The sequence below is a fragment of the Heptranchias perlo genome, unplaced genomic scaffold, assembly GCF_035084215.1.
Source record: "Heptranchias perlo isolate sHepPer1 unplaced genomic scaffold, sHepPer1.hap1 HAP1_SCAFFOLD_1773, whole genome shotgun sequence".
In the NCBI taxonomy this organism is placed as follows: domain Eukaryota; kingdom Metazoa; phylum Chordata; class Chondrichthyes; order Hexanchiformes; family Hexanchidae; genus Heptranchias; species Heptranchias perlo.
The window spans coordinates 3607-23366 of NW_027139048.1; the positions used below are offsets into that span (position 1 = coordinate 3607).

Consider the following 19760-nt stretch of genomic DNA (forward strand, 5'->3'; position numbering starts at 1 on the left):
ATTAGTTGTAATTTATGGGTGTGTTGTACAAAATATTGAGAGAATAATGAGTGGGTGGAAGAGATTCCAAGAAAATCACCACATAAATAGTTTAATGTTTTAAACTTCAAAAACAAGGGTCAAGGAATATGTATTCCTTCAACCCCTTTTCCTTCATTCACCCATCCAATCTAATCTTCAATGTTGACATAGTTTCTGCCTCAACCACTATTTTATTTTGCAATGTTATTTTTAGTCAAAATATCAAGTCTGACCTCTTGCCGTGTAAAAGGCTTTGTTTTTCATCCAATGGTGCATGTCAATGGAAAGGATGTTCCATTCAGTTGATGCATGTGACTTCCCCAGCTAGGTATTGAATTGTAGTTAATCACTGCAAGATGACTGGGATTTAATCTGTGGCAGTTAGCGGGAAGTAAGACTGCTTCATATATGTCTCAAATGTTTTTAACTGTAATTGGCTGTCTGCTGCTGCATCCTTTCGAAAGAAAGAAAAAGAACTTGCATTTATATAGTGCCTTTCATGACGTCAGGACGTCCCAAAGCACTTTACAGTCAATGAAGTACTTTTGAAGTGTCGTCACCGTCATAATGTATGAAACTCAGCAGCCAATTTGCACAAGGCAACTCCCACAAACAGCAATGTGATAATGACCAGACCATCTGTTTTAATGATGTTGGTTGAGGGATAAATATTGGCCAGGACACCGGGGAGAACTCCCCTGCTCTTCTTCGAATAGTGCCATGGGATCTTTTATGTCTACATGAGAGGGCAGATGGGGCCTCGGTTTAACATCTCATCTGCAAAGAACTGAGATACATTCCTAATGCAAGGTTTGAAAGGTGGGAGTAGGATCCAATTTAGACAATGTTCAAGTCATTTGTATGTGGCGGCTGAGAAATCAGTGGAATATATTAATTTTTTTAGTTTACATGTTTATTCGGGTTAAATCACATGGATTGGATAGTAGGGAACATCATCCTGTATTTATTTGAGTTTTGTATATTTCACAAAAATTGTCTATACCTCAGCAGAAAAAAACGCAAGACACTCCAAACATGACCTGGAGTGTCAAACGTGGGATCTGGAAACTAAAAACAAGAGACACAGATCAGCCAGCACTAAAAGGGACCCAGGTCAAAGGTGAGTTGAACATTCTTCTCTCCACATGCACAGAAAGCATGTTGTTTTAGACCAAGGCTAAATATTATACGCAGGAAGGTAAGCCTCGGAAGCTCCTTGCATAACCCTGAGCAAATAGGTCCAAATACAGTTGAATTATAGAATCATAGAATGATACAGCACAGAAGGAGGCCATTCGGCCTAGCGTGACTGTGCCGGCTCTTTGAAAGAGCTCTCCAATTATTCCCATTCCGCTGCCCTTTTCCCATAGCCCTGCAAATTTTTCCCTTCAAGTATTTATCCAATTCTCTTTTGAAAGTTATTATTGAATCTGCTTCCATCACTCTTTCAGGCAGTGCATTCCAGATCATAACAACTCGCTGCGTAAAAAAAATTCTCCTCATCTTGCCTCTGGTTCTTTTGCCAATTACCTTCAATCTGTGTCGTCTGGTTACTGACTCTTCTGCCAGTAGAAACAGTTTCTCCTTACTTACTCTATCAAAACCCTCTCCAAGGCCTTGAATGTTGGCCAAGAATTCCCCTGACAGTTCAAAATCCTTCACTGCATTTGTCTCACCGAACACAAGCTCTTTAGATTCAACCCAACTTTATCAGTTGAGCAGTGGTGGATCTGTGGCCATAAGAACATTCTCAAACACATATTCTGAAAATGTTTTCATCTCCAGCAATCCTGCATTGAGCTTCTGAAAACCATCCAAGCTATGATTAGCTTTATCATTACAAGACTCAATTTCTTGTCTCGGCTTACTGCAAGGGGCAATAAAGAGCCACTCGTGAACTCGATCAACTTTCACTCCAAATGGCGAGAAGGTTCTTTCCCCAAGGATATGGAGCAGAGGCAGGTAAATGGAGTGCAGATCAGCCATGATCTAATTGAATGGCTGATCTGAACGGCTCGAGGGGCTGAATGGCCTACTCCTGTTCCTATGTTCTCACAACCTACATGACAAACAGGTGAACAAAGGATCAGGATAATGCCAGGAGCTGTGGGCTTCCTTCCTGCAGGCGTAGCGCCTACTCACCCCTAGCTCCTGAAACTCAAGGGACCCCAGGCCCCCTCTCAAAGGTCAAATAGAAATCGTTAACAACACTCAAGTGCCACCCTAACCCAGTACCAACAAGACCCCTCACTATTCCTTCTCCCCATATAACCAGAGACCCCTGACAAGTAAAGACCTTTTTCCTGATAAGTAATATCCCCTCCCTCATATGAAGAACTGCATATAAGGGACCCTGCATGTATGTAATGGTGGAGCCTACAAAGCAGCAGGTGCACTGTGGCCCTGAAGTCTGCAGTGACCATAGAAAGTCTGTAAACTCCAATACAACTCATTAATAATGAAAAAATGTTCTGCCCATGATATCAGAGCCATGAAAGGATGTTCCTTTAAAGCCACTGCAATATATCGAAGAATAATCTTGCAAGATAAAATCTTAATGGGATCAAATCATAATCATAGAATCTTAAAGCACAGAAGGACGCCATTCGGCCCATTGTGCCTGTGCCCACTCTTTGAAAGAGCTATCCAATTAGTCCCACTCCCCTGCTCTTTCTCCATAGCAAATTTTCTTTTTCAAACTTATATCCACTTCCACATAATTCCAAACAATAATTGTTTATGTACAGTTTCAAATACGCCTCTAACACTATTCAAAAACATGATTAGAAAAATGACCATATTGTACACCTGTAGTTTGTCTGAGGTTCACGGCTGTAAAAGACGCAAGTTGTTCTGTCATTCCACTTAGATCAGGCAATTGCTGACACCTAGTGGCCGTTTTGAAACATTGTCCTCATTGCACAGTTCCTGCAGAGTGACCAGTTCTGTATCAAATCCCATTAAGAACTTATGATATTCAACGTTCTTCAAACCACTGCTCTCGCCGCTTCCTGAGGTCCACGCTCAGTGTTCCCTTTCACTGTCCTCTGACCCCATCCCTCCCTTCAGTCTCACCCTTTGTCGTGCTTTCACCATTCACTCTGATCTTCCCCTCTCTGACCCCAAACATTCAGTCCTCAGCAAAGGCCTTAGCTTCATCCCCTTATGCCCCCACCTCAATGAATTTCGAACTCGACACGATGCTGGGCTCTTCTTCTGTCACTTTCACCTCCGCGCCCACTTCTTTGGCCAGGAGTCTTCCCCCCGCACAGTGGACCCACTCTCCCATCTTCAGAATTCTCGTTCCGCCTGGACCCCTCTCTCTGGCCTCTTACCCTCTCTTGATCATTTCATTGTGAACTGCCAGTGTGACGTCGGCCGTCTCAATTTCTCTACTCCCCTCACTCATTCTAACCTACCTCCCTCTGAACTTGCAGCACTCCGTTCTCTCAGGTCCAACCCTGACACTGTCATTAACCCTGCTGACAAGGGCGGCGCTGTTGTTGTTTTGTGGCGAACAGACCTCTACCTTGCGGAGGCTGAATGTCAACTCTCCGACACCTCCTCCTACCTCCCCCTGGACCACGACCCCACCGCCGAACATCAAGCCACAGTTTCCCAGACCGTCACTGACTGCATCTCCTCTGGAGATCTTCCCCTCTCGGCCTCCAACCTCATAGTCCCCGAATCCTGCACTGCCGACTTCTACCTCCTTCCCAAGATCCACAAACACAACTGGCCTAGGAGACCCAACGTTTCAGCCTGTCCTTGCCCCATGGAACTTACTTACTCCTACCTCGACTTTATTTTATCTCCCCTTGTCCGGTCTCTTCCGACCTACATCCGCCACTTCAACAGTTTCCAGTTCCCCGGCCCTAACCATCTCCTTTTCATCATGGACGTCAAGTCCCTCCACACCTCCATCTCCCACCAGGGTGTCCTGCGGGGCCCTTCGCTTCTTCCTTGAACGAAGGCCCAACCAGTCCCCATCCACCACCACCCTCCTCCGCCTGGCTGAACTTGTTCTTACGTTGAACAACTTTTCTTTTGACTCCTCACTTCCTCCAAATAAAAGGTGTCACTGTGGGAACCCCTATGGGTCCCAGCTACGCCTGCCTTTTTGTGGGATACATAGAACATTCCTTGTTCCAGTCATACTCAGGTCCCCTCCCTCACCTCTTTTTCCGTTTCATTGATGACTATATCAGTGCTGCTTCCTGCTTTCGCCCCGAACTGGAAAATTTCATCAACTTTGCTTCCAATTTCCACCCTTCCCTCACCTTCACATGTTCCATTTCCCACTCTTCCCTTCCCTTCCTCGACTTATCTATTTCCATTTCTGGGGATAGGTTGTCAACCAATATCTATTATAAGCCCATTGACTCCCACAGCTAGCTTGACTACACTTCTTCCCACCCCACTTCCTGTAAGGACTCTATTCCTTTCTCCCAGTTTCTCCATCTCAGTCGCATCTGTTCTGACAATGTCACCTTCCACACCAGTGCTTCCAAAATATCTTCCTTTTTCCTCAACCGAGGATTCCCCTCCACTGTAGTTGACAGGGCCCTCGACCGTGTCCATCTTATTTCCCACACTTCTGCCCTCACCCCTTCCCTCCCCTCCCAGAACCATAATAGGGTCTCCCTTGTCCTCACCTTCCACCCCGCCAGCCTCCACATTCAACGTATCATCCTCTGCCTTTTCCACCACCTCCATCCTACCACCGAACATATCTTCTCCTCCCCTCCCCTATCAGCATTCCGGAGGAGCCGCTCCCTCCGCGATACCCTGGTCCACTCTTCCATCACCCCCAACACCCGCTCTCCTCCCCATGGCACTTTCCCGTACGAGCACACGAGATGCAACACCTGCCCCTTCACCTCCTCCATTCCCATCGTCCAGGGCCCCAGACACTCCTTTCAGTTGAAACAGCGATTTACTTGTACTTCTTTCAATTTAGTATACTGTATTTGCTGCTCACAATACTGTCTCCTCTACATCGGGGAGACCAAACGCAGACTGAGTGATCGCTTTGCTGAACACCTCCCCGCTCTGTGCGCAAGCGTACTCTGACTTGCCGGTCGCTTGCCATTTTAATTCCCCGTCCCACTCCCACTTTGACCTCTCTGTACTCGGCCTCTTACACTGTTTCAATGAAGCTCAAAGTAAGCTCGAGAAACAGCACCTCATCTTTCGTTTAGGCACTTTACAACCTTCCAGACTCAACATTGATTTCAATAACTTTAGATCATAATGATTGCTCCCATTTTTTCAGCTAGTAAGTGCTGGTAATGGTTCTGCTGTTGCCATGTACAGCTACACTAGACTGATCTTTTGTTTCTTTACTTGTCCCATTCCCACCCTCCTTGCCTTGAACCATCATCCCTTTTGTCATTTAAACTCTCTTGCCCACGACCCTATCACAGACCTTCCCTTTTGTTCTTTCCTCCCCCTCTTTCCCTGGCTCTGTACTTGCTTAAAAACCTTAACCCTTTGGCAGCTTCCAGTTCTGACGAAATCTCTTCGACCTGAAACATTAACTCTGTTTCTTTCTCCACAGATGCTGCCTCACTTGCTGAGCTTTTCCAGCATTTTCTGTTTTTATCCCATTAAGAACTTTCTTCTTTGGCCTGGAAAATATGACACATCTAGAGACACTATAAGGTATCAATGTGTGAAGTTAACATCAAGCAATTGGTATAGAGTGGTCCCTGAATCGTATTTATTTTTCTCTGAGTATTAGGCAGGATTTCTCTAAGCTATATTTGAAAAAATTATATTTTGGAAAGTATCTTACATGAGGCTGTAGTGATTCAGCCCATAGGTGATTCTAAATTAAAACAATACAAAACACTTTAGTTGTTTATAACTGTTTCTGAAATACAGTTGATATATTGTAATGATAGAATCTACCATGTTTGGAGCTGAATTTAGTCTGAGATGGTTTGGACAGATCTGAAACCCAGATAATAAAGAATTATAGCATTTCAACTTTGCAAACATGTACTGCCACTGACCATTAAGACACTACTAAAATTATAATGAACGCCCACATCAATTTTTATTCAATCGAAAAGCTGTAGTGAAATTTAACCAGTTTTATTGAAAACATCCTGTTTCCCATTTGGGAATGAATTGTTTTTCCTTCAATTTAAAACAATTCTTTCTCCCAGTAGCAGTGGATAAGTGCTGCATGGAATAAGATTTCATTAAAAAACAATTAAAATCAATGGCAAATAAGGGTTTAAACCAGGGTCATAGGGCCATTCCAGTCCTTTATCTGCCATGAGAGAATGTCTTTGTCAATAAAACAACAACTTGCATTTGTTGTACATAATAAAAGGTCCCGAGGCATTTCACTTGAGAGAAATGAACTGAGTAGTAGTAGAGTTAGGAGAGATGATTGAAAGAACGGTTGGATAGATAGGTTTAGAGGATACTTTTAAAGGCAGAGAGGGAAAAGCAAGATACAGAAATTTAAGGAGGAAATTCCAAAGGGTAAGACCCACGTGGTTGAAAACTCTGTAACTGAGTGAGGAGTGTCTAGGGAGGAGGCAGAATGTACAGGAGGTAGGAGTCGGAGGATCGTAGGACACAGGCTGGAAGAGGTTGCAGAGGCAAAGTGGTGTAAGGCCGTGGTGGAACTGAGGGCAGGATTTTGAATTTGGTGCACTGGGGCGACAGGAACCCATTAAAGAAAGTGCGACTGGGACTTAGTGTAGGACAGGATGTGTGGGCGCAAAACGTTTAGGCAAGTTGGAATCTGTGTATCATGCAAGATGGGAGTTCAGCTAAGAAGACATTGTAGAAATTGATCTTCAGGTAATGAAAGCATAGTTCAGGGTTTCAGTAAGAAAGAACTTGCATTTATATAGAAACATTACATAAGAACATAGTGCAGGAGCAGGCCATCCGGCCCCTCGAGCCTGCTTCGCCATTCAACAAGTTCATGGCTGATCAACGCCATTTTCCTGCACTATCCCCATATCCCTTGAAATCTATCGATCTCTGTTTTGAATGTACTCAATGACTGAGCCTCCACAACCCTCTGGGGTAGAGAATTCCAAAGATTCACCACCCTCTGAGTGAACAAATTTCTCCTCATCTCAGTCCTAAATGGCCTACCCCTTATTCTGAGACTGTGACCCCTGGTTCCAGACTCCCCAGCCAGGGGAAACATGCTCCCTGCATCTACCCTGTCGAACCCTGTAAGAATTTTGTATGTTTCAATGAGATCACCTCTCATTCTTCTAAACTCTAGAGAATACAGGCCTAGTCTACTCAATCTCTCCTCATACAACAATCCCGCCATCCCAGGAATCAGTCTGGTGAACCTTCGTTTCACTCCCTCTATGGCAAGTATATTCTTTCTTAGGTAAGGAGACCAAAATTGTACACAGTACTCCAGGTGCGGTCTCACCAAGGCCCTATATAATTGCAGTAAGACATCTTTACTCCTGTACTCAAATCCTCTTGTAATAAAGGCATTTGCCTTCCTAATTGCTTGCTGTACCTGCATGTTAGCTTTCAGTGACTCATGTACAAGGACACCCAGGTCTCTTTGAACATCAATATTTCCCAATCTCTTACCATTTAAAAAATACTCTGCATTTCTATTTTTCCTACCAAAGTGGATAACTTCACATTTTTCCACATTATATTCCATCTGCAATGTTCTTGCCCACTCACTTAGCCTGTCTATATCCCCTTGAAGCCTCTTTGCATCCTCCTCACGACTCACATTCCCACCTAGTTTTGTGTCATCAGCAAACTTAGAAATACTACATTTGGTCCCCTCATCCAAATCATTGATATAGATTATGAATAGCTGGGCCTTTAGGGCCTTTCATGACCTCAGGACATCCCAAAAAGCTATGAAAATTCATTCTTTTTTTCTCATAGTAGATATTCTGTTACTGGGAAGAGAACTTTTAGTTAATTTTATAAAACCTCTTCAAGTCAAATGAAAGATTCAAACCCTATTCTTAGCTCCCATGCCCCAATTTGTGTTTAAATAAAACTTTAAAAATAATTATAATTCTTCACAGTATCTTGTAAAGCCTTTTATTTGGAAAGGCCCTCTATTGATTATTGAGGGATATATACATTTAAATAAAATCAGTAAGCTTGAACAAAGTGAAACAGATCTCATCGACACAATGACATTCCATGTCTCTCTTTCTCTCTCTCTCACACACACACACACACACACACACACAGAGAATAAGGACTGCTTCAGTTAATAGCAATAGTTTGGGGAACGTGAGAGAAGGTAACAGATTGGGAGTTGTGTTGTTTAAGAACATCATACAGGACCATATGGATCCCATTTCTACTAGTCTCATCCCCGCTGTGGGCAGCACAAGCACTAAATTGGAAAAGCAAGACCAGATCAGTTTTGCTGCCAAACTTCCACTTCCCTGAGCCCCAGTGGTTGTGCCCTGTCATAGAGCCATGGACAAAAGGGAGATTGAATGTTCACCTGCCAACTGGCACAAATTCCAGTCACTGGCAACAGTAACACCACTGCTGGTGCTTTACTCATTGTTAACCAGTTTAACAGTTAATTAGCCATTTTCCCTCTGCTTGCCTCAGCCACTGATGATCAGCACAACATTTGCAAGCAGCAGTGCCAGAACTACACATGAAACCCTATAGAGAGTTACAGTATGATCACAGTATAGTGTAGAGTTCACATTAACAGCTGTCACATCTCGCTGAACAAAACCAGTTTATCAGGGGGGGCGTGTCTCTTCTTATTGTGTGCGTCTGCTTTGCTTCTTAGCAACAACCAAATAGGAGCAACATTCAAGAAAAAAGCTCCGAATTGTAAGAACTCTTTTAAATCTTCCTACTCCTGATTGATCAAGAATGTCGTAACATTTAGTTTTCTGACTTTAAAAAGGAATTAACTTTGTTCACTAAGCCACCTATCGCTTGGACTATTTTCTTTGATACAATCCACCTGATCCTTTGCATATTCCCATAGAAAATGGATGAGGAACAGCAGCAGTTTCTGCCTTTAAAGTTAAATGTTGGAGGAACGATTTTCGAAGCACTTCCTGATACTCTGGCCAAGATTCCCAGCTCCAAACTTAGCAGGATTCTCACTGGATCAGAGCCCTCCATACAACAGATAGGATCCAGGGAGTACTTTATAGACAGAGACGGATCATTGTTTGGATACATTTTAGACTTCCTCAGGACATCTGAGTTACTGTTGCCCGGCGATTTCTGCGACTACGACCTGCTGGTGAAGGAGGTTGAGTTCTATGAGCTGGATCCAGTGTTGTATACACTGGAGACATTGCAGAGGAAAAACAAATCAGAGGTTCTGGAGATACGCTGCATTCGAAAAGGGACGGGAGCCCTTTTCAGAGTCTTTGGCTCATCTATGGAAACAGTTGACGAACTTTCCAGTCGGATAACAATGCACGTGGAGAAAAAGAACTTAAGTCCATGGGCTTCTGTTGAGAAAAAGAATCCTACCCCTGTCCAGAATCCTTCATTCTATGACCTGGTTTTCCAGTGTGGAGCTAACCCCTATGTGAATGGAGGGCAAGTTAATATGTAAGTACTGAATTCAAAAAATAATTAGCTATAACATAAATCCAACAAGAATTTAAGAAAAGGCCCCAGTGTATCAATGTGCCGCAGAGTGATACAAACCAGCTTTCTGCACATGATTTCCAACAAAATGGTGACATTTCCCTTTCAATGACTAGAGGATCTAATGAAATTGTAGGAATGCACAGCTTTAAGTTGTGTGATTTCTAAGAATGTGATTTTATTTGTGGGTTAATCACAGAGAAAAGTAGACATTTTCCTAATGGACACCATGTTTAGCACCTTACGGTGAGATACCGATGTGCAACATAGTGAACGGGGAGGTTGGCACTGAATCGGGGACAGATAAATTTCCCACAGGTAGGGAGAGGAAGTCAGTCTGGACTGTATTATGCTCCTTCTGGCTGGATCAACAGCAAAGCTAGCAGAGGCCATAGGAAGGTCACATACCTGGCTCCTTGTTTCAGCACTGTATTGTACAGAGGAGGCCGAAAGAGAGGGGTGGAAATACATTACCGTGGGCTTAAAAATTAAGAGTACTTCACAATATATTTACATTCTGAAAACAGCAGTCCAATGACATTACTGCAATATACAGCAGAGAATGGTACACCATAAAACATATTTAATAAATTATAATATAAACGGGGAGCGGGCAGGAAATTGGACATGAATTTAGATTTGAGGTTAGGATTAGATCAGCCATGATCTTATTGAACAGCAGAGCAGGCTCGAGGGGCCGATTGGCCTACTCCTGCTCCTATTTCTTATGTTCTTATAATATCTTTACCCTGTTTTTATGTACAATATAAACAGAATATATTTACATGTCCAGATGAAGAGAACCAGCTTGAACCCAATTGCAACTTTGTCCGTTGTGCATTTTCAGATCACTCTACTCATGGGCTATAAATATTATCCAGCATTTTTTCATAACAAATCGGTTTACATTTGCCATTATAATGGCTCCGAAGAGGTTGGGAGACCAAAAGGAGTGTGGTGATTGGTTCAAAAAATCTGTGCACTCACAGAGCAGCAAGGCCCCAGTTTTGATCACTGTCTGTACTAACTTAGCTGATCTCAGCAAATGCGACAATAGGAACACTAAAGTTGGCCTCAGTACATATCAGCCACATTGTTATCCTGTAACTCCCACTTGAAATGTGCACATTGGATGATGACAGGATTAGTCTTGGCTGCAAGGGCTCTATGCCCCAGTAGCCTGCTTGTACTCATGATTAAGACCAAAGTATAAATAATAGACACTTTGGGAGAGGTACTCAAGGGCAAGGGACATCTATGGCACACACCCCAGAAAAGAGTCGACACACGCAGGAGAAAGGTGGGGGTAGGGAGGGCAATAAAATTGACAAGGAATAAAAAGTGGTAAGGAAATTAAATAGAATTAAAAAGGCTTTTTGTTTCCCTATATCCTTGGTTGGTAAAGAATGAACATCAGCGAACTACTACTACAGATGAGCTATCCACTAGGAACCATGAGGACCTCTCTATAAACCATTTGACAGACTATTGACAATAACTGTATCAAATTATATTGTTGTTCATCCCAGGAAATCAAAGACCAAAGTAATAAATTGGAAAAAAGTTGATTTTAAGGGTATGAGACTGGAACTAGGGAAAATAAACTGGAAAAATTTACTGACAAAGAAATAGATCAGCAGTGGGTAACATTTAAAATGGTGATCAATAGAGTCCAAGACAAAAATATCCCAGTAAAAAGCAAGAACAAACCAGCCAGTAATGACACACCATGGATGAATAAAGAAATAAGGACAACATTGAAGCTAAAGCAAAAAGACAACAAAGGAGAGGGTAACTAAAGGGAATACAAAAAGGATAGGAATGAGGTCAAAATAACAATTAGGAAGGCAAAAAGAAACTACAAAAAGAAATAGTAAAATATTCTACAGACACACAAAGAACAAAAGAAAAATCAGGATAGGGATAGGGCCACTAAGGGATGCACAAGATAAACCTACAGGTAATGGCAGCAAAATGGCAGAAATATTAAAATGACTTTGCCTCAGTATTTACCAGGAAGATTAAAATGGTGGGCATGACATTAGAAGAAGAGATCAAAAAAGATCTGAAGACATTTAAGGTAGAAAGGGGGGAGATAATTGATAAACTAATCAAACTTAGAGAGGATAAAACCCCTGGTCTGGATGGATTGCATCCGTGCATATTAAAAGAAGTTAGGGAAGAGATAGCAGAGACACTATTAAATATATATAAGCATTCATTAGAAAAGGAAATAGTGCCAGACAGATAATGTGATTCCTATATTTGAAAAGGGAGATAGAACAAGTCCAGGGAACTATAGATCAATTAGCTTAACGTCAGTGATAGGAAAGATAATGGAATCTTTACTCAAAGATGCAATAGAAACACAAAAAGAAACCAAAATATAATAAAGAATAGTCAGCATAGATTTCAAAAGGGAAGGTCATGCTTGACCAACCTTATTGGATTCTTTGACAAAGTAACAGAAAAGATAGGCAGGGGTAATGTAGTAGATGTAATATATTTGGATTTTCAAAAGGCCTTTGATAAGGCACCGCATGGTAGGCTCATGACTAAGATCAGAGCATATGGAGTCAGGGGACAAATAGCAGAATGGATAGCAAGCTGGCTACAAAACAGAAGAGAGAGTAGGGATTATAGGTAGTTACTCAGACTGGCAAAAGGTGGGAAGTGGTGTTCCTCAAGGATCAGTGCTGGGACCACTGTTGTTTACTATTTACATAAATGATTTAGACTTGGGAATCGGAAGTACAATTTCAAAATATGCGGACAACACCAAATTGGGGGGTATAGTTAATACTGAGGACTGTGACAAAATACTGGGAGAGATTAATAAACTTGCAGAAAGGATGTGATTGGCAAATGAATTTCAATATAAATGTGAGGTGATACATTTTGGTAAAAGAATAAGGAGGCCACATACCCCCTTGGAAAATAAGAATGTAAATGGGGTAGAGCAGCAGAGGGATCTGGGGGTACAGATACACAAATCAGTAAAAGTAGCGACACAGGTTAATAAGACCATTAAAAAAAAGCAAACCAAGCACTGGAGTTTATTTTGAGAGGGATAGATTTGAAAAGCAGGGAAGTTATGTTAAACTTGTATCGAACCTTGGTGAGACAGCATTTGGGGTACTGTGAACATTTCTTCTCTGCATATTATAAAAGGGATATAGAGGCACTAAAAAAGGTGCAAAAGAGATTTACTAGGATTATACCAGAACTGAGAGGTTATACCTATCAGGAAAGATTGAACTGGCTGGGGTTCTTTAGAAAAAAGACTGAATGGTAACGTGATAGAGGTCTTTAAGGTAATGAATGGGTTTGATAGGGTAGACGTAGAGAAAATGTCTCCACTTGCGGGCGAGATCAGAACTAAAGGCCATAAATATAAGGTAGTCACTAATAAGTCCAATAGGGAATTCAGGAGAAACTTCTTTACCCAGAGTGGCTAGAATGTGGAACTCACTACCACAAGGAGTAGTTGAGATGACTAGCATAAATGCATTTATGGGGAAGCTAGATAAACACGAGGGAGAAAGGAATAGAAGGATATGTTGATGGGGTTAGATGAAAAAGGGTGGGTGGAGGCCCATGTGGAGCATAAACACCAGCATGGACCTGTTGGGCTGAATGGCCTGTTTCTGTGCTGTACATTCTATGTAATTCTATATAACCTCTTGAAAGATGCTTCCCCATTTTTTTTGTATCTTCTATTCCTCAGATACGTCCAATTGACTCCAGCAGACAGAAAAATTCTTTTGGGGTTCAACGTCTTGGGAATTCTCCTCGATTACCTGACAAAAGTTGGATTTTATCTCCAAAGTACAAGGACTGTTCACCATCAAGAGGACACTGTGGAATGTTATACATTCAAACGCAACATGAACTAAACGCAAACATCGCATGATTGTCCTGCATTGCTGATGTTCAAAAGTAAAGCAAGGGAGTTTGGCAACTGACTGAGCGGACGTATTTAATAGTACTAACTGTTTATATTTGTGTTAACTGTGTGATGTGATAACGAAATTCCCACTGACCTTGTTGGAACACTGCTGTATTTTCAGTGGCAAGTGATGGGAGGCGGCGCCTTGTGCGTTCATTTGGTGGAGAAAAGGCGTTCTTTGATGATTATGAAGAGCCATAAAATTTTGGATATGTGTATTTGTGAATTGCAATTGCAATAGTGTGACTGAAAACACTGTTGACCAAAGGGCAATCTAGACTCTGTATTGCATTACAACTGCAGTTTGTTGGGGCCCACAAAAAATCCATGAGGGTGTGGTACAATTGACTTTCATGGTAACGACAGTTCAGCAAGAGAAGATTTCAAGCCCTATAAACATTACATTCAAGTCAATGGGAAGTGTGAGATTAAATCTCTCAAAGAGTTCCGCTTTTGAGGTTTTACTCCAACATAGAACAGGCATGATACTGATGCACAAAAGCTCGATACATGTACAGCTTTTGAGTTCATTATTCCAATGTGAATACTAGCATTGTTTGACTGCAGTTCTAGCGATCTTTACAAGTGAGAAACCACGAAGGGCCAAGGCACATATTGCAGGTCATCACCAAAGTTATAAAAAAGTCAGAAAGGATTATTACAGTTAAGTCACGTTCCTAATTTAGGGTTTTACATTAAATAATCAGTTGCCATTTTTAAAGTACACTGTACAAATGGAACAATGTGCATTTCTCATCACCACAATTGAGAAGTGACATATATGTGTTGGATGCCAAACTTGGATTTTAAAATTCTAAACATTGCAGGAGGAAGGAAAGATTTAGGGAGACCTGTAGTTCCACAGTTGAGGCCCTGGGAAAGGGATGAGTATGACATTGCACAATGAATCCTCACTTCAACACATAGGGGATACAAGAGGAACAGCATGGAGAATGGAGCATTTGAAACAGAGAAGAAGAAAAAAATTTCAGATGCATGAACAGTCATAGTTTTGATAAAATGAAGACAGGAAAGGAGTTGCCTATCAGACGATAAGCTTTTTCTTGCAACATGTTCAGAAGGGCAAGAAAAACCTCCCCAAGTATGGGAACAATCCTGAAATCTTGAACAGACTTGGGCTTTATAGATAGCTGAGAGGAATGAAGGGGAAAATAGTGTTTGGCGGCAGTAATGGGGATGGGGTAGTCCCACTTGAGGTCAGAACTAAGTTAAGTTTTTATCTGTTATGCAATGTTGCAATTCTTCTCTTTTCTATAATAAAGAGAAAATGCTGGAAAAGTTCAGTAAGTGAGGCAGCATCTGTGGAGAGTGTTAACATCTGCGACCTAAAACATTAACTGTGTTTCTTTCTCCACAGATGCTGCCTCACTTGCTGAGCTTTTCCAGCATTTTCTGTTTTTATTTGAGATTTCCAGCATCTTGAGTATTTTGCTTTTGACTTCTCTTTTCTATGTTTTTTACCGCCCAACAAATTTGAACCACCAACAAAGGCTTTTTGTTTCCCCATACCCTTGGTTGATAAACAATGCAAATCAGCGAACTATTGTTTCAGGTAAGCTATCAATTAGGAACCACAAGGACCTTTCCATAAGCCTCAAGGGGAGAACTCTTCCATTTGACAGATTATTGACAGCATCTGTAGCAAATTATACTGTTATTCATCTCAGCAAATTAACTTTTTGAAAGATGTTTCCCCAGTTTTTTGTATCTTCTTTCCTCAGATAAGTGCAAGTGATTCCAGAGGAGAGAAAAACCCTCTGACTTAAGTACTCGCTGCATAAACTCACTGAACCATCATGTTAGCAGAAAGGTTCGAGCAGCCAACAATCAGCAATCACTCACACATTTTTCTATGTAATGAACAGATAATCTTTTTTTTATTGGTGTCGGTTGAGGGATGAATATTGACCAGGATACCAGTGAGAACTCCCTTGCTCTTCTTCAAAATAGTGCCATGGGATCTTTTACATCCACCCGAGAGGGAAGACTTGGTCTAACTTCGCATCTGAAAGGCATCACCTCCAACAGTGCAGCATTCCGTCAGTACTGCACTGGAGTGTCAGCCTAGATTTTGTGCTCAAGTCTCTGTAGTGGGACTTGAACCCACAACTTTGACTCAGGGCAAGAGTAACATCACCGAGCCACGACTAAAGCCAGAACAATCTTATTACCGTGCTCTAATGCTGAATACACATACCTCAAATGCACTTCCTTGAAATCCATGGAGTTACAATGTTTGCTTACATTGGTAAAGTGACTGGTCTTAAAGCCAGTGATAGTCTCACAAATAAGAATAAAAATTGTATCGTACTATCAGAATCTGTCATAAAGTTTCTTTTTCATTGAAATTTTTAAAGGCCGAGAAACCACAGTAAATCAGTTGGCAACATCACTGCTTTATTGTAACTTTCTTTGTGTGAAATAGTATTTCAACCTCCATAGCTTTGGGAAACATGACTCTCAACATTATAAATGGGTCACACTGAAAACGAAACATAGTGACTTTCCTTCTAGCAACTGCAGTATGGCGCCCGCATAAGGCAGCAGAGAACTTTCCAAACCTTACAATTGTGCTTCGAATTTCCAGATTGTACAATACATATTTGGCAGTGGTTGTGGAAACATCCCTTAACAGGCTGCAACTAGAATCGATATAAAATGTATAGTTCCAGTGTGCCATGCATGAACCAGATTTTGCGTTATGCAGTTACACTTCGATACGACTGGAGGAAAGGTACATTAGTGATGTAAGTAATGAAGCACAAGAGCAAATGGAAAAAAAAAGCAAGAAAATTTTTTTTTGTTTACAGAAGATCCCGCTCAATCTCAAAACATGAAGAAAAAGCAGTTAAGGATGAAGTGACAGTAGATCCCTGTGAAATCAATAAATGCTACAACCATACAACAGAATGCTGTAACACCTCTAACATGCTCTCTCTTGTGACATTGATTTTTGTTTAGCGCTTCTAAGATTTCTGGTACGTGCGATTGTCATACCAACTTTAAGCTCTGTTGAAACCTGTTCAGTGCTGGCAGTTAATATTTAACAACGTATAAGAAAAGGCCATTCAGCCTTTACTATTTCAACTCACCCAGCTTTACAACTAACCAGATCTTGAACTCCCCCAACATCTTTGATTTCAAATGCTTATCACCCTTCTATTATTTCATTTCCCTCAAGATTGGTTTTAAATTTTCTTTTCACTAATTTTAAATTTATGTCCTCTTGTTCTACTGGCCTTAGTGACTTTAAAGCAACATTGAGGGTTCATCTCATAAAGTTGGCCATTTTATACTTTATATACTTTAATGACTTTTCCCATCCTCTTTCTAGACTGTGGGGCTTAAGCATCTCCCATCTTTCCTCATCACTCATCCAGTTTTCATTTGGAGTCATTATTGTTGGTCTTCGAACCTTTTCCAATGCGTGTCACTTCTCAAGTGTGGTGATGAGAAATGCACAATATTCCATTTATACAGTTTAAAAATAGCAATTGTGATTATTTTTCATAGCCCTAAATTAGCTATGTGATTTGATGGTAATTAATAGGCCTTGGCATACAATTTCATTCTTTCAAGCATTCTGCATCAGAGTTGCCACTGTGGGTCAAGAGGCTCACTACCAGCAATTAAAAAAGACAAAAAAATACTTTACTAAAGAAAGCACACACACCTAAAATCCAATGGAACCACTGAATCAAGGTGTGTGTTTATCTAAATATCTGGTCGTCATAAATCCTTTTCGGTGTTTTTATTTAAAAGAAATAAAGACAATAGTTCACGAGCTAATGAAGAAAATATAGTGACAGATGTAAAATGCATGAGAATCTATCGGAAAATATCACATGCTAGAGAAAGTGACAGTACAGCAGATGATAATCAGTGTGGCTCACTGTAAATAAATATCACTTTAGGAGGATATTTAAGCCACTTTAGGATTTAAGCAAGTCTTTTCATCAGTGGTGCTTATAGAGGAAGCAAAGTTTAGAAAAATATTTTCACAGAACAGCGGTGGGTCACTGTGGAGCAGAAGGGGCTGATAGAACAGTCTTCCATATAACTGGAAGGTGAGTGTTTCAGACATGCCAGAATACAAGTGTGTGAGAGTGAGGCTTTATACTGCAATATTTGAGTTTAGAGAGACAGTTCGCCTTATTGCTCAAATTGAAGGAAAATGTCCAACATTTTGATGTCACATAAGACAAACAATTTGACTTGTATTTTACAGGTCACGGAAACCAATCTTGCCATCGTACAAAACACTGGAAAGGTTTTTCAAACTGCAAATTCATAATCATAAATACACCAAAGTTCACATTTCAGCTGTAGAATCTTAAAAGGGCAACAGTGGAATACATGCTGCATTTAAACTTTGTTATTTATTACTGAATACAGCATCTTAACTTTAGAAAATTCTAGTTGCTAGCACTGGCTGTGACTGGACAAATGTTTCCATTACAACTTGAGTATGAGAACTTAAAGAACTTGAGACAAGTCAATTTTTGGTACATTTCAAATCCGGTCTACACAGGCTATCAGTGGGGACTTCAATCTCTCGTGTTTTACAATACTTCGTAATGAAGACGTTTTAAGGTGTTTCTATTTTTACAAACTTAGTAAGGCAGCCACTCCCTGTGAACACACTGTTACTGTACAGCAGTGTGACACATTACTTGTTCCCACACCAGCCACCTTTACAACCACTAATTAGAACCCCGTTTAGTGTCAAGTAAGGCTGAATTATGGGTGGTTTTATGCTGTAGACTTCAACTCACTAAAAACAAGATCAAGATTCCTCAAAGTCATTTCATTTGACCAACAGAGAAATGAGACTTTCTTTCAAACAACTTAGGTTACGAGTCAAACTTTGCTCCCTCATGGTGAAAGGAATGTTCCAGCTCGCTGGTGCTACCCAAGTCTTCCCGCAGCTTTTTATTTTGACGATATAATTCAGACCTGGTCAGCACACAGTGCGAAAACTAAATGTAAGCAACTTCTTGAAACTTAGTTGTGCGCTCATTTGCTATCTTCTCAAAGTTCCGAGTTCTTATGTTGTCTGCAATATGCCAAAGCCTTTTTCCCCTTCAATATCAGAACACAATCACAACAGGCAAAACTGAGTGCAAATAATATTAAACAAAAAAGAATGATAAATACTTTTGACAACGAACACCACATCATATAATTAAGGAGGGGTTTTCTTGATGCTTTCTATCCGGGCTGGTTGTGAAAGTTTACAGTTCATCTTCTGTATGATTTTTGCATCAGAAATATCCATGCTTCATTGAAGCATAATTATGTAAAATGCACCTGAAGCAGTAAGCCACACACTGAAGTTCATGTTCCATTATTGCAATGGAATTCGAGGCAAGTAAGCAGCATGTGAAATTTCCCTAGCACTGGTGAAAGTCTGAAGTGATGAATAAAAACCACTAGCTCAGATATGATAAACTTCTGATAATATTCTGTACGGTGGTGCATCGGTGATGAATTCCCTTCGATACAAGTCTGCTGCAATCACAGCAATATTCTACCCTTTGAGGTATGCAATCTATAAGCAACAATGATACAAGCAGCCGCTCCCTTATAAGTCACTTCAGGCATCAAGTGCAATAAAGAAGTTCCTTCCCCTAGTTACAATACAATTGAGCAGGGTTAATAAAAGTAAATCCGGATAGCATTGAATACAAGCATGTGTGCATCGGAGGATTGTTGATTTGTGTAAAGACGAAGTGCACTTTAGGCCATTTATACAGACGCTAATCTGCTTGCTGGTTTACACTGAAGATATACCGTAGTTGTGTAGAAACAACAGTGAAAGGGTGCATCCTGAAAGTTTGCACACAGACTTTGAAGATTAGGCTGGATTTACACTAGTTCAAGGTCTCCGATGTATGAATGACCAAAGAGCTAATTTTGGGCCTGGGAAGAAATTTTGGAGTGCAAGGGAATAAACAACAAATACTGCATTACTAATAGACAGTCACTGTTGTCCACAGGGTAGTAGATATCCTAGACCCTTTACATAGACACCATGTGATCTATATTTCACATATTCAAATGGAAAACTGTTTTCTATAAAACAACAGTAATAAAGACTAAACAATGTAGCATAGCTGTATATTCCACAATAAAACTTTACATACACAAATTGCCAGAT

The 19760-nt window shown here is 40.9% G+C and overlaps 1 protein-coding gene across 1 annotated transcript; it reads left to right on the plus strand.

Annotated features, from left to right (window-relative positions):
• Nucleotides 1-8854: 8854 nt before the first annotated feature.
• Nucleotides 8855-15977, plus strand: LOC137309694 (putative potassium channel regulatory protein). Its single transcript, XM_067977762.1, has 2 exons — nucleotides 8855-9591; nucleotides 13358-15977. Exons 1-2 carry the CDS (start codon nucleotides 9014-9016, stop codon nucleotides 13524-13526), a joined length of 747 nt encoding a protein of 248 aa, XP_067833863.1. The 5' UTR covers nucleotides 8855-9013; the 3' UTR covers nucleotides 13527-15977.
• Nucleotides 15978-19760: the final 3783 nt, after the last annotated feature.